General features: G+C 42.3%; 1 protein-coding gene across 3 annotated transcripts in view; it reads right to left on the minus strand.

The window, feature by feature from the left end:
- Window positions 1-2,612: 2,612 nt before the first annotated feature.
- The window catches only part of LOC146467629 (uncharacterized), a 41,313-nt gene continuing 29,652 nt past the window's right edge, over window positions 2,613-14,273 (minus strand). The window contains exons 9-17 of one of the 3 annotated variants that reach the window (XM_085125172.1): window positions 12,042-12,107; window positions 10,398-11,316; window positions 6,543-7,019; window positions 6,143-6,247; window positions 5,511-5,539; window positions 5,322-5,358; window positions 5,100-5,210; window positions 4,962-5,012; window positions 2,613-4,461 (exon numbers count right to left, since the gene is read on the minus strand). In XM_085125172.1, coding sequence (XP_084981298.1) covers window positions 4,366-4,461; window positions 4,962-5,012; window positions 5,100-5,210; window positions 5,322-5,358; window positions 5,511-5,539; window positions 6,143-6,247; window positions 6,543-7,019; window positions 10,398-11,316; window positions 12,042-12,107 — 1,891 coding nt within the window. In that variant the 3' untranslated portion in view covers window positions 2,613-4,365. Of the gene's footprint in view, window positions 4,462-4,961; window positions 5,013-5,099; window positions 5,211-5,321; window positions 5,359-5,510; window positions 5,540-6,142; window positions 6,248-6,542; window positions 7,020-10,397; window positions 11,359-12,041; window positions 12,108-14,273 lie in introns of all 3 variants that reach the window. The other 2 variants (XM_085125175.1, XM_085125174.1) reach the window with 2 other exon arrangements.

Raw genomic sequence — 14,273 nt, forward strand, 5'->3', positions numbered from 1 at the left:
GTTGGGTTTTAGTTCTTTCTCCGTTGCCTTTGATTGTCTTCCTTCCTTTTCGTCTTTTTATGTGTACACATTCACTCGTCATAAATAAGCTTACGTCATTCAAATTTGTTGTCATTATCTCTCCACTTAGGGAAACTCGGGGATCACCTGAAAAGACGTCTCAAAACTTGGAGATGTCCTTGTATCAAAGTAGTGGACGTCCAACTTTTCTTGAATTTTCAGCAAGTTCACCAAAAGGAAGTGCCTTTAATGGTGTTTGTTTACCATAGGGGCAATATGGCAGACGATTTCTAATGATTAAAATTGCTAGATTTACTGCATTGGTCATTCTAGTAATTCATCATTAGTGCGGACAAAATGGTCGCACTTGATGTTAAGAATTGACCTGAGATGGTGAGTTCTAATTTGCCTGCATGATGCGATTACGAGACAGCGACTACGTCTCACTTCCATACATACGTAGAGGGATTACCCGCGGGTTGCAAACTTCTGCTGTAAGGTCTCTGCTGTAAAAAAAAAAATAAATGAAAAAAACTATTCCCGGGCCTGCCAACAGCACACATGATGCTGATTGGCTACGAGATCTCTTCATCCATTCTGCGGTCTTTGGTGACATTGCTGCCGAGGTATTTCAAACACTGTATATTAAAGTCTACTTGGGCACCAATACTCTTGGTTTCTGTCTTTTTGTATATTGTAAGCGTATGGTAGCCGTTGGGGTCTTATAGCACTGTCACTAAAGATAGCTCATCCGTAAAAAAAAAATGTCAATGTAAATGTAATTTATTTACCTACGAAGCACCAAAAAGCTCTAGGAGCTCGTTCAAAGGTGTCCGTGCGTTCCGGGTCGAATTGGAATTGGGGAATGTTGGTTTTTGTGGAGGGAGGAAAACCCGGAGAAAAACCCTCGGAGCAAGGACGAGAACCAAGAACAAACTCAACCCACATGAAGCCAAATCCGGGAATCGAACCCGGGTCACACTGGTGGAAGGGGAGTGCTCTCACCACTGCTCCATCCCTGCTCCCCCAATCCTTATATCACGCTTCCCTGATCTACATAGTCAGCATCTTTGTCTTCGATTTTACTCTGAGGAGATCGAGGTACTCTCAGTTATCCCTCTTTTTCCGGTTGGAAAGGGACGCTGGAAATTTCTGTTCAATTGGATGATCCTCCTGCTGAGGGTAAACTCGTGCACAGGCGACAAAGTGTAAATGGCACTCGAATGCACCAACCTTTCGAGAAGGATGGAAAGTTCATACGATCTTTCGAGAACAGTAGGCTAGGGTTGGCGGGTGTCAATAGTTTTGTCTAGAATAAGTCAGCCATCTCAGATCGAGGAACAGGAGTTTGGGAGCGCAATGTTTCTCTCAACGTACAATTCATTTGTAAGCATCAGTTGACCTCTCTGCAACGGCCACCCTCTGTGAAAATGTACCAGTTGTTGTAGAGACGTGACGGTTTACTGAGGTTACAAAACTTACGGGTATACGAGCGAATAAAATGGCGGTGGTGGAAGGGTGGCAGGTAGTCGTTAATAATACTACCTGTTGTAAATCAAGTTGAAGAACGTTTCATCCAGTGGATATGGAAAAATTTGGATCATTGTTTCTACCTGGACTGTTACCTTGCGGTGGTGTTTGGAGCTTGTGTCTCAAGCTCCTGGCAGATGCAACCATGCCGGAAAGGTTCTGGCCTTCCAAGTTGGGGATTGGATTAACTACCCACACTATAAAAGAGCTTTGGTACTAGAGGACCTTACGCCTCACCAGGGGTATTGCCACTATACCGACTTTTAAACATCCTTCTGCCAGTTTTATAAATTCACAAGCCAACACTAATATTTCTGACAGAACATGCACAAGAGGTAAATAGAAGACCTCTTCAATTTTCTGGTAGGATAGATTTCCTGCGTCCGGCAGTTCATATCCTGCGAACGAGGTATGGACGCCGACAAAAGGGCGCAGGTAACGACTGGGAATCGATCCTAACTTTCAGGAAGCGGCCTAAAAACTTAGTCGTGAACGTGAAAGGGGCACCGTCACGGAGAATTCTCTGTTTTGGTCAAACACTGCTTAAATATTTGACAACTCTCGATGGTACTGAGGCCACAGTTAATATAGTGTTTCACCACACCAATGAGAAGGTAGTGTGGATATCATCTGTGCAAGACTCGAGTCTCATCTGTATGGGACATTTTCACGATGGCGTCATTTACTACAACTACCAGAATTCTTCGGTTTGTTGTTTTATCTTGCAAATCAGGGAGATTGTTATCTAAACCTCACAGGGATTACAAAATTTAAGTAAGAGGGGAAAAACGAAGAGGATTCTGGTAGTTGTAGTAAAAAAGAAACCTCATCGTGAAAATCGCCTAAAGGTGGTTTGCATTGCCGACATGGTGGTGGACAAAACAAAAGAAAATTTGTTCACAACGTTTGCATAAAAATGGCAGTGAACTCCCAGAGAAGAAAAATCTTATTGTTCTTGTCCACCAACATGGCCGCCATGACGTCACATGCAAACCATCAATTGAACAGTGCGTTTCAGCGTAGTCATAAAGGAGGGCAAAAGTGATGGAAGGTTCAGACACAACACGGACAAACAGCCCATATCAAAAGCACATTATAGGAGGCTTGTATATTTATAACAGTTAGGGTTCAATAACAGTGTCATCAACACAGAACCAACAAAGATGGGACAATTAATCAATACAAGACTATTAGCTTTGTCCGTAATTATGTACTAAAATACAAAGATAGAGAACTACTTGTAAAGTAACTTGCAAAGAGCTTACACAGTAGAGAAACCAGCCTAATGAGGCGAGCAAGCCGCAGCAGGCCTTTAAAGGGAGGTAGAGCACTTCCTAAAGTGGATCCCACTCATACAGCAAAAGAGTCAGCGTTGAACATTTTTACAAAATCAGGAAGTTCAATCGTTTACAGCGTCAAATTGCTTCTGATGTCTTGCAGGCAAAACTCGTATTTGCGTGCGACTGACAAAGAACACGACTTTCACAAAAGCAACAAGTACACAGGAGACAGCTATTCAACTCACTGTGAAGCAACTCACCTACAACACTGTAGAAGACGGTTTTCAGTTCGCTAGAAGCGAATCTGAGTGAATTTACAAAATTCAACCAAGCTTTATTAAATATTCACGAAGCCTGTGCTCTAATTCTCCTGACTCTTCCGCAATTTCACATCAGAATACTGACTCTACCTCCTTTCACAAACGTACCGAGTTAGGTTTCTTACTTTCAGTCGGGGGTCTCGCGTATCGCTTCCGACAAACCTTCGGAAAGTACCCGAGGACTTTCCGACTATCAGTGGCCAATGTTACCGCCACGTTACATAGCAACAACCGACGAAAACTGCGGGCTTTGAACGAGAACGGTACTCGTGCCCCCGACTGGTTTAGAAAAGGCCAATCAAAGACTACACCTAACCCTAACTAGTTTATATCATCAGAATTTATAAGCAAAATAACAAAGATACAATATAATAAATGTTAATTTCAATACAATTATATTTGCGACGACGCGGACCATATTTTGAGATAACAAGTTGCTCTGGCTCCTATTAAATTCCTCTCTTTTTTTTCTTTCTCATTTGCTTAATTGAATTTGCAATCAATCAAAAACTGAATCGTGACACAGTTGAAAAGGGTCTGTTGTTGATTCTTTATTTCTTCCTACGAGACGCAACTAACTGCTTTATCGATTACTGAATCGGCTATGCAAAAAAGTTGTACAAAACTAAACTTTACTACAGTAGTAGAATCTCTGCCATTCGTATCGATCATTACATCACTAAACCCTACACAATGTGACAAAATAGAAAAGCTTCTAGCAGACGAAAGTTCTGCGTTAACTAATGAAAACCACTTGGACCGATAAACTGGCATATACACTTGCATATAGAAAACTGCATTTCAAATAATGCAGCGCAGGACTTTTTTAGAGACATTCACAAATTATTAAATTGTAAAATCTTATTTTTGTTTCTTGGTCCACCTTGCCTACAACACCAGTTACTCCTAGCTCGGATTAGCCTTCTCCCTTCGACTATTTCACTGACTCTCAATAACAACACATACACGTATCTACAGGACAACAAGAAAACAGCACCAACCCAAGCAAGACCTGATAACCACTGTGCTCTAGGATGCCCCTACCACCCCTCCCTCCCAGCATAATTGAGAATCTCTCAGCTGCGGTCTCGTACTGAATAATTAGCTACAGTTTAAGACCAGGAGAAAGTGGCCGTAGTAGTTTCCGTTGCCACCACAGTGTTCAGTATATCGATATTCACCTATGCGTCTCTGTTTCAATTGTGCGCCTTTGTGTCGGCGCCCAGAGTTGTTGGTCAAGTAGGAGGCCGTGATAACTTGCTTATAACACGGATTAAAGCACCGTTCTCATCTTTCAACCGCTGGTTGTCCGCTTTCAAGTCCGTTAGTTGCTACAGGAATAAGAAGTGAGTGACGGATCAGACTATAAGTTTACACTGGTATTACAAATAACAAATTCATCTACATCTACAAACGTAAAAGTCGGTAAAATCCGTTGGGATATCACGCCAACTGTTAAACCTGAAAATATAATTAATACGAGCAGGTAAAGAAAATTGCGGCCTTGATCATCACGCGGACAGTATCTTAGTCCAATACTAAATTCTCCCCAAGAGAACTGTGCGAAATGCAAGAAATTCAGTGAGGAGAGTTCAAGATCATTGTTGCTCACTGACAAATGTAGCCTGCAAGAGGGCCCACTAGGTGGAGTTTTCGACAAAGCCTCTTCTGCTACGAGCCGACGAGCCCGGAAGGGTGTCCCACCTCAAATGTTCCTCCCGGGTAATCAGTAGCGGCTCTGCCACCATCATAAGACTCTAGCAAACACCCAAACAAGTGAACCTCCTCGCTATGAAAGACGCAGAGCGAAAAACACATGGAATCCACATACCTTAAGGTCTTCTTCTACGTTAGCATATTTTCTTTCAAGCTCTTCCTTCGCCTATAAAGAAGATGACAATAATCAGACGACGGTTTTCTCCAATCTTACCCTCTTAATTGAAAATAACCCAACAAACTAATGACGTACTTGTAAAGCTTTTTCTAATTTAATCTTGTACTCTTGAAGTTCTAACTGCGATTCTTGTAGTCTTTCTTTCAACTTCTGTGGGTCAGTTTCGGTGATCGCAGTGGTATTTGTCTGTTGGAAAAAGTACAATACGCGATTAATGCTCCGACACCGGTCATGGACAGGTACTAACAATGCAACGAACCAACATAACTTGTGAGAAATGAAAAAATGTGAACCTACCTTGGATGTACCAAAAGGTCCTTTAGAATCACTTGACCTGCAAAAATGAAAGGTTTGTCATTAAAAAGAGTAAATTAATGATCAGCGAGACTTGCCTCCAATGCCGATGAGTGTCGAAAGAGTGCGTGTGTGATGAGTGCATTAAGTGTGTGCGTGACAGTAAGGTCAAACATGGAAGTTTCAACGAACCTCCCGCTTCTTATTCTGTCCGTGACACTCTGAAAGAAGAAAAAGATGCAGAAAAAAAAGTCGGTTTCAAAGTACAACTGCAACTTTCTTATGGGTATGTCAAGAGCAATCCCTTCGTTGGTGGCAACACACTTATCTAATGGAGGTGGGTCAAAATCCGATGAAAGCCCCTCCTCCAAAATATAAGACCCCAATCTTTAAAATCCTTTCGATAATACACTCTCCCGAATATAAGCCCCGCCAGGGTAGCTGTTTTTGGGGTTAGCTTGGCGTTTCAACCCGTATCCAGTGCCAAATCCAACCAAGTTTGAAACGCAAAATTCCAACAAATAAGCCCTCCCCGAACATGGTCCTTTGAATGACTGAATACAAGTCCAAGGTTAGTCTTACAATTAATATGAACTTTGTGTTTTGTAGCAGTCATAAATTACGCAGGGCTTATCAGATGCTCCAGGTAGACAAGTGACCAGGTTGTAGGTTATTTACTCAGCAATAACTTCTTCGATTAGCGATGCTAAAAGCATCAATCCATCTGGCATTACGTCACTGAAATTGCCATTCCTATGGAAGTAAAACGATTAGTTCAAATCGCTTCACCCCTACACCCCACCGGCTCAGACCACACCCGTTACCTTTGTATCTTCTTGCTTAGATTCTTGGGATCTTCTTCTGCTACCTACTGGCGCTTTCTCGTCGTTGTCGTTCTTCTTGACATCTTCCGTTTCGTCCTCGTCACTCTTAGAAAGAAAACGGGAATCAAGCTGATCAGACACAAACTAGCAAGCCCGGGAAACTTAAAGGTTAGAAACTGGGATTCTTTACGCCTATGAAGGCTGAAGAGCTAAAACAATCATCCGACACAATTATCGTGACGGCCGGCGGACATGTGAGCGATATTCCAACCTTGAAATAACTATCATCAGTTCGGTTTGCCATACAACGGTTTACCTTCCCCCTGCACATTTCATTATTCTCTGCAGCAGAGGCCATTACACAAAGTGCAGGCAGGTATGTTATGTGTAGGCTACTCACCCCTCCACGGCGCTTCTCCCTCAGCCTCCTGGCTCTCCGTGCACGTGCTGCAGCTGACATAGACGAATCATCCTCTTCCTTTTCCTTCTCTTCTTTCTCTTTTTCTTTCTCTTTTTCTCTCTCTAGTCTTGTGCGACGATAGCTGGGCACCTCACTCTCCTTCTCCTTTTCTTTCTCCCGTTCTCTTTCCCTCTGTTTCTCTCTTTCCCGCTCCTGCTCTTTCTCTTTTTCTCTCTCCTTCTCCTTTTCTCTTTCCTTCTCTCGTTCCAGTAACCGCCTCTTCCAGGCTGGTAGCTCGGCTTCCTCGTTCTCCTTGTTCCTCCCTGGCTGATGCCTGTTGCGTCCGTCCTGATCGTTCCTGTCGTCTGCTGTACCGCTTAACCTGTTCCGTCGGCCGAGGAAGGAGTCGGTAGAGGAATAAGGTCGCGTGGACGACGACTTGGTTTCCTCTCTTGAGCTCCGCCACGCTGAAGTATCCTACAACGAGAACAAGCGATAAGAAAATTGAAACTTCTCTGCTCGAAAGTCGTAAGCTTGATAAGGTTCCACAATCGATATAGAACGGCTTGAAACAAATAAATAATAATTATGTATTCTTTTCTTGCAATAGACCACGAAACCAAACGCAAAAACTCTTCAAGTTTACAACTTTTGCCGGGGGCTGAGGGAAGTGAAGTCAAACAACATTCCCAAACTTTCAACCTCTTTGGCCGAAAAATGTTGTCAATCCATCTTCACGACTCTACCCAAAAAAGACTCCGTCTTCCCGGCCTCTCCCCTCAGTGACCTCAGTCAAGAGCACCAACTAAACATGTGAAATGCGCGCGCTCCCGCAGAACAATGACCCATAAAGCTGTTTGTGACAAGAAACAGTTGTGTGCACTCTTGGTTTCAGTAGGATGGTTCTACTAGGGAAAAAAGCACGAATCTTTATTGTTATGGATTTAAAATGAAAAGAGGCAAACCAGAACGAATTGACCCTAAAAAGCTGCAAGTTTTTATCTGCAAACGACCGTAAAAGCTGGAATTTTTATCTCCACAAAAGCTCCGAAACAGACGATTTATTGCTGTTACGTCAGAGACGAATTAGCCAAAGTTTCAGAAACAATAAAGGCGAATAAGCGGCTACTTTCTTTGTTGTATGCGAATAGCATGCTCTTGAAATTAAGGCGTCAACCGGTGCACACCTAATTTTCAAGCTCGTCAGTATGGAAGTCACCTACTAGTCTAGTTCAACTGCAGTTACATCAGTCACCTCTGAATTCTCATTCTACAACTGCATTACTTTTTTTACGAGAATGCCTGCGAGTACAAGCGCGTAAAAGGTCCTAAAAGCACAATGGAGGCAGATTACAGGCAACATTCCATTGAGCTTTTAATTGAATTAAACGCAGCTAAAACGTAAACAAATGAGGTCTCGAGCACAAAAGCGTTCCAAAGGAGGTTAATGCGACTTTAAGTAAGCGTCAAATTACTGGAACATGCTGATGAAAATCAGTGGTATGGCAAACGCCTAAATCTTTCCTATTGGCGGCTGTTTCTCGCGCTGCCGGTGCAATTTGCTTTATTGGACTCTTTGGCAAATGACGACTTCAAGAAAGTGTACAGAACAGCTTGTTTACCCCGGGATTACAGTTTACTTATTGTAACGGGCAGCCTTTCAGAACAGATGTAAACAGAACGCTATCGAGTTTACATTCTCCGCGCAACTTGACATGTTTACCAAAGAACGTCAAATATTTCAACACAGAGCAGAATTTCACATCTGCTAGCTAAACTTTGCAAAAAATGAAAAATAAAGCGGTGCGGAGACATCGGAATGCAGGCTGGCACCTTGGTTTGGGTTGCGATAAAATAGAAGTATAGAAACAAAACGAAATTGTTGGTACGGCTTTCAACAGACGCCACGGGCTTATGCAAAATAGGTGCGAATAAATTACGTTACACTATTAAACACACAAGGCTAATTATCCACTTATCTAGAGGAGATTATTTTGGACTATCACACGAACTGTCTACATTCAATCGGCTTTTGGGAGCAACATGTTCTTATATGCCCAGCCAAATAAAGCTCTGACGTTTCTAGAAAAGCGAAGGGTTCACGCAACAGTTAATTTTCTAGTTGAAGCATATTGAAACTGCATGACCAAAATGAAACTTCTCGTGTTTTATTATTCCCTGCTGAGAGAGTGATGTAAGGATCTAAAGAGATTTGGTTGGAATTCAAATAAACTTAAACCCTTTCCGTCCTCAATAGGCTATAAACCCATCGGTACAAATGCCGCCGCCGATAAACTTGAATTATGCAATCTGTTGTTAATAAATAGAGGATGTAACTTTTGCAAGCAGCACCGCGCTACCCAATTACGTCGATCAGTGAGTGGGCTTTTGCAGGGCAGCTTGACTTCGCTGGAATGGCCGAATAATTAAATGATACGCGTTCCAACCCCGCACGCAGAGCTCTAAGCAACACGCAAGAAGTTTGGCACGAGAAACACACTAATTCCACGCGATTTTCTCGACAGCATCCGCTCCAAACGAAGCTGACCTCAATTCTCGAAATATGTAACATCAGTATTGTGTTGACAAACAAAGTTCGAATGTAAGCAAATTAAACCCGCTTCGAGAACAGCTCCGTTGGTTAATTAATACCCGCAAAAACCGACCAAACAAGGAATTTTCTATATAATCCCCCACAATTACTGCGTTTTAACCTCAAAAGCATTACCTGTACTCTTCCTGTATAGTTCTTGTTGCCTCCATGGCTTGTTTGATCGTAGCGTCGCGCAAGATACGACATGAGCGGAGCGTCGCGAGGGCCTTTTATACAGTGACACAATTGATACACTTGTGGCCGGGAAAACCCAAAACGTCCCGCTTCAACAACAGCGAAGCGATGGGTCTTCACAAAACACAATGTTCAACAGCCCCTGGCTCTAAGTCAAATTTCAGTTTCACCATTTTTATTTTAATTGCGCACCAGTATGCGAGCAGGCTGTGCCAAGCGTTTCGTGTATGAATTATTTATACATAGACTCGTGCGCAAGAGCTAATGACAAAAGCATGCTTCCCTCCCCCGCAACTTCCCTGCATCAAAAACTCGAATCTCAGACAACTTGTCAACATAATCAATAAGCAAATCTCTAAAGCAGCAGTCTGCATACCTGCATGTTCTACATGAGAAAAGTGACAAGTCGGTTCTCCTTGTCGTTTACACGATGGAATTTATGATAATCCTCTTCGCTCGAGTGGGTCCAGGCTAATGTCAAGTACATGCAAGAGCTGCGAGATTCTTTGTTAACACTAGCGCAATTTAATCTGCTTTCATTTTTCTTCGTACTATCACGCCTTCTTTAACCAGCTGTTTTACATGTTGTTCTTTTCCTTTTTTTTTTTTTTTTTTTCAGTCAAAGAACTAAAACGAGGCTGGGACAGAACCTATCAGAAAAACAAATTTCGAATAATTCTCCGAAGCCAACACAGAACACTTTGCGGTCTATATTGGACTTTGAAGTACGCAATTTGGGTCTTCACATGGCAAAATTGATTTATTTGCTAACTCTGTACAAGACGCGGATAATAAATATTATTATGCCTTGTTGATATGAGCACAGTGGAAGTTTGATCTGAAAAAAGATGCGTTAAGTGAAAATGAATTTTGGGGACCGTGTGCGCCCCTTTAATATTTGAACAAATTTACTGGAATAAGTTAAAAAAAAAAAAGATTCCAACGTTTAACTGATCGTTTAAATGAACTGGATCAACTTTTGAATGAGACAGCACCAACAATGAAGGTGTATTTTAGTTGTGCCCCATAAGAGTCCCACCCTAATCTAAGGAGTAACATAACATTACCTTTCGTTCGTCGTCTCCACTGGTTTTTCTGTGACTGATATCATTACTTTTGCCATCTTCCTCGTCTTCTCCATCTTCGTCCCCATCCCCCTTGCCGCCGCCTCCACCCACATAACTGGTCGCCGCCCTCTTCGTGACCCTCTTGGCTCTTGTTGTCCTGCTTTGAGCGTCCTCGCTCGGGGTGGAACTTATCCTGTCCCTTGAACTAGTGGTAGTGGTGCTGGTAGCGTTACTCGTAGTATCGGCGGTTGTCCTTGTCGGATAGCTCCCAAACCGTGACTTTGTATCGTCCTTGGTTTCTTCCTTACCAGCTAACCTAGAAGTCCTAGAAGGTTCAGTTTTTGAAACCGGAGAAGAAGGAGTATTGGCCTTCTTATCATTGTCTAGAAAAGGGGATTTGAGAAGCTTCGAAGGGCCTCCCACCCCTGGTTTTGAAGTACTAAAAGGCGTGCTCTGCGCACGCGTCGTCACAGGCGTCCTCGAAGAACTGGTTGTGCTAGTTCGCGTATCCGGTTTGACAGGTTCCTCTTCCTCCTCCTCCTCCTCTTCGGAGGATTCTTCAGTTTCGCTGCCAGTTTCTTCTTCCGAGTCAGATTCGTCCTCGGATTTTTTAAGCGAATTTACCGCAGGTTTAGAGGACACAGAATTTACCGTGACATTTGATCTGGGACCAACAGAGTTCACAGACGGCTTAGGGGGTTCCTCCTCCTCAGAATCCTCTTCGCTGTCCTCTTCAGAGCTATCCTCGCTCCCCGACTCCGTGCCGCTGTCCTCTTTACTGAAGCCATCCCGCTTCTCCTTCTCGTTCTCCTTGTCCTCCTTAGGGGATTCGGTGAAGCTTGGCGGTCTGGACATTTTGCCCTTGGGGGATATCTGCTCCCTGCTGGCCTCCATTTGCGCCCTCTCCTGGTTGATGTCCCTGAGAAAAAGGTTTTGGTCCTTTATTCTTGTTATGGAGCTCCTATGAAATGAAGAAGCCACAGAGGTTGCATTGAATAGAGATTTTGCAGGACTGGCACAAGCACCGAGCATTTAACAGATCTCCTTCAGCTCCGTCGGTGTGCCACCGATTGCAGACTACAGCATACAGACCAGCCCTAACCTGGGGGCAAACCGGATTCGGCCTAACGAGGCCTCGTCCAGTCCACGTGTTAGGTTTAGTCCAGCCCGCTCTTGTACAGGCGTTGTTTGGGCTCGAAACCCAAACCGCTCAAAGAACAACTGCAGTCTACAAATACCGCACACCGCTTCAGCTTCACTGGAGAATCGGTTTATGCTTGGTGTTCGACATGGCGATCTGTTTTAGCCGTTATCACGGTGTCATTTTGGTCCAACTTATGGTGCCAAGTTACACGACGGTTCTTTCTCTCGTTTTCGTTTTGGTTTAGTGCCAGTCCGCAAGGAAAATCCAAGAAGAAACAACAAGAAAACCGACAAGCCTCCACTGCCAACCAGAAGGTTGAACGCCAAACAGCAGATCAGATCAGACAAGAGCAGCATCAACCAGCCAAGCAAAGAAAGAGCCAAAAGAGCGAGCGAGATTTCAGCAAAGCGGTTTTAATCTAAAGGAAGATCTGAGATCTAAAGACGAGATTTACTTTTGTGGTAGTGTTAGTACGAAGCGTTAGTATTAACTTTACATACAGCAGTCCTGGGTTGTTAGTAGGGGGCAGACTACGCAGCAATCTAGATCGAGATGTTTGAGAAAGACTGAAAAACAAGGAGAAAGAAGGTTACGTTAAAAAGCGTCAGTCATAATCACTATTTAAGAGAGATTAACTGCTGCTTACCAGCTGGGTTAATTTTCATCTGAAAACGAGAGTTTTCGTGAACTGACACACGTACGGTAGATTAGCTTATTGCTGAGGAAGTTCTCAATAGATAGACAATTGTTTCATAGGCACTTTCCATTTGCCAGAACAGGCCAGCCAGACCGGTCAGTTTATAAACGGAATGTTCCAATTTGAAGGATGCGTTTTATGCTCGTCTTTCGAATTTCTTCAAAATAGCGCGTACCAGTTTCGGAGTGATAAATTTTCAGGATTTTGCAGCAACATCCCTTCAAAATGATGCATTCGATTTACAGACTGGCCGGTCTGCCACGACCAGTTCTGGCATATGGAAAGTACTCTTAGTATATAACCGGCATAGTAGATGCTTGGGTAATTAGTTGGTCGCTGGACTCCCCCATCCCCAACCCCATTGCGCTTAGTGTAATTACTCAAGCATCTTCTTAGCAGGCTACTTAGGTAAATTAAACAAACATTATACTCGGAGTTGGATATGTTGTAGTTCAATTTTATCCTTTATTCAAATTTTATTCTCCTTTGTATTGGGGTATGGTAATGAATGATAACGAGTTTGAAACAAAGGAAAATAACATTTGAACCATGGATAAAATTGAACCACAACAGATACACGATAAACATTTACTGTGGACCCAACAGGTGAATCACTGTGTTTAAATGCGCCTGCTGTTAGAAGTAAAGCCCAGCTTTGGTGTTTATGCAAACAGCTCCAGAGTGAAATAATTAAAAATTGATTAAACATCAACTTAAAGATGACGAATAATGAAAACAGAAGTCTGAGGTTGAAAACTGTCCAAGAACTAAATTATCACCGACTAAAATACTATGCAGATAATTAAAAATTAAAAGGACGATCAAACAAATTTTGATATGAAACTGGAATCCTGCATGCACTTTTTAAATCTCGTTTTGTTACAACTATAAAAAAAAAAAAAATTGGCCATTTCAGTGTTGCTCTAAATCTCATTACGAAAGCGAGGCTTAGTGCAAAGCTTTTCATGTGGAAATTAGTTCTGTTTGCATATGAATGAAACCAATTTTCACAATAACTTTGCATGAAGCCTCGATTTCATAATGAGGTTCCAAGCAACTCGGAAACTGCCTATTTTGAGAGTGGAAAAAACTGGTACATTAAAATTCAGTGATAGGTGTCATCCTTACATAGAATTCACGAACCTATCCCAGGTTAGGATGAATCCTAATTATTACTTCTTGGCATTTCTGTGACGTTGTCCCTACTTTTTGGCCCAAAAGATTCTAGCTACTCTACTTGCAAGAAAATTCATGTAAACCACCAAGGGGACGATAACAAGTAATTTATTCAAATGGAAAATGAACCACAATCAGTTTGAATGATCAGAGAAACAAGGGAAGAACTTGAAAAACTAGGCTCAGCTTTTTCATGTTGGAGTTTATTTCCATCTTAGTCATCCCTAGCCAAAGACACTAATAATTTTATTACTAACAACTAGATCAATTGATAGTGTAATTCAAGAAATCTGATTGGCTTAGTGGCAATGGAATATCAGCCATTTCCGAGTTGCTGTGAACCTCACTATGAAAGTGAATCTTAGTGCAAAACTTTTCATATGAAAGTTAGTTTTGTTTCCATATGAATGAAAACTACTTTTCATAACAAAAGTTTTGCACTTAGCCTCGCTTTCATAATGGGGTTCAAAGCAACTCGGAAATGGCCTATTAACATCGTGTTTCAGTTTTCCAGTTTTCTGTAGATTTCTCTCCTGTCAGATTTAGCCCCTGTCATTTTAATTAATGCAGGGCTCCTTTTCTATCACAGACCAAGTAAAGATTGGTCACATGGCATGGTTTTCAAGAGTGACCAATTATAACATGTATTTCCCTGTGGAGAGTGATAGTTTCCTGGCATTCATTTCTCAAAATTTCCAAAGAGTGTTTGGCATAAGCAGTGTTTTTCAAATCCCCTTTCAGTTGATTGGTGATTTTTCATGCAAACTAGCCCAATGTTTTTCTTAATCTTTTGACATGTTTTTTTGGAATTATTCCATGAGCACACATTGGATATTTGATATTAGTGTGCAGTGCCAAG

This window comes from Pavona decussata, unplaced genomic scaffold (genome assembly GCF_977016875.1).
Source record: "Pavona decussata unplaced genomic scaffold, jaPavDecu1.1 SCAFFOLD_134, whole genome shotgun sequence".
NCBI classification, from domain to species: domain Eukaryota; kingdom Metazoa; phylum Cnidaria; class Anthozoa; order Scleractinia; family Agariciidae; genus Pavona; species Pavona decussata.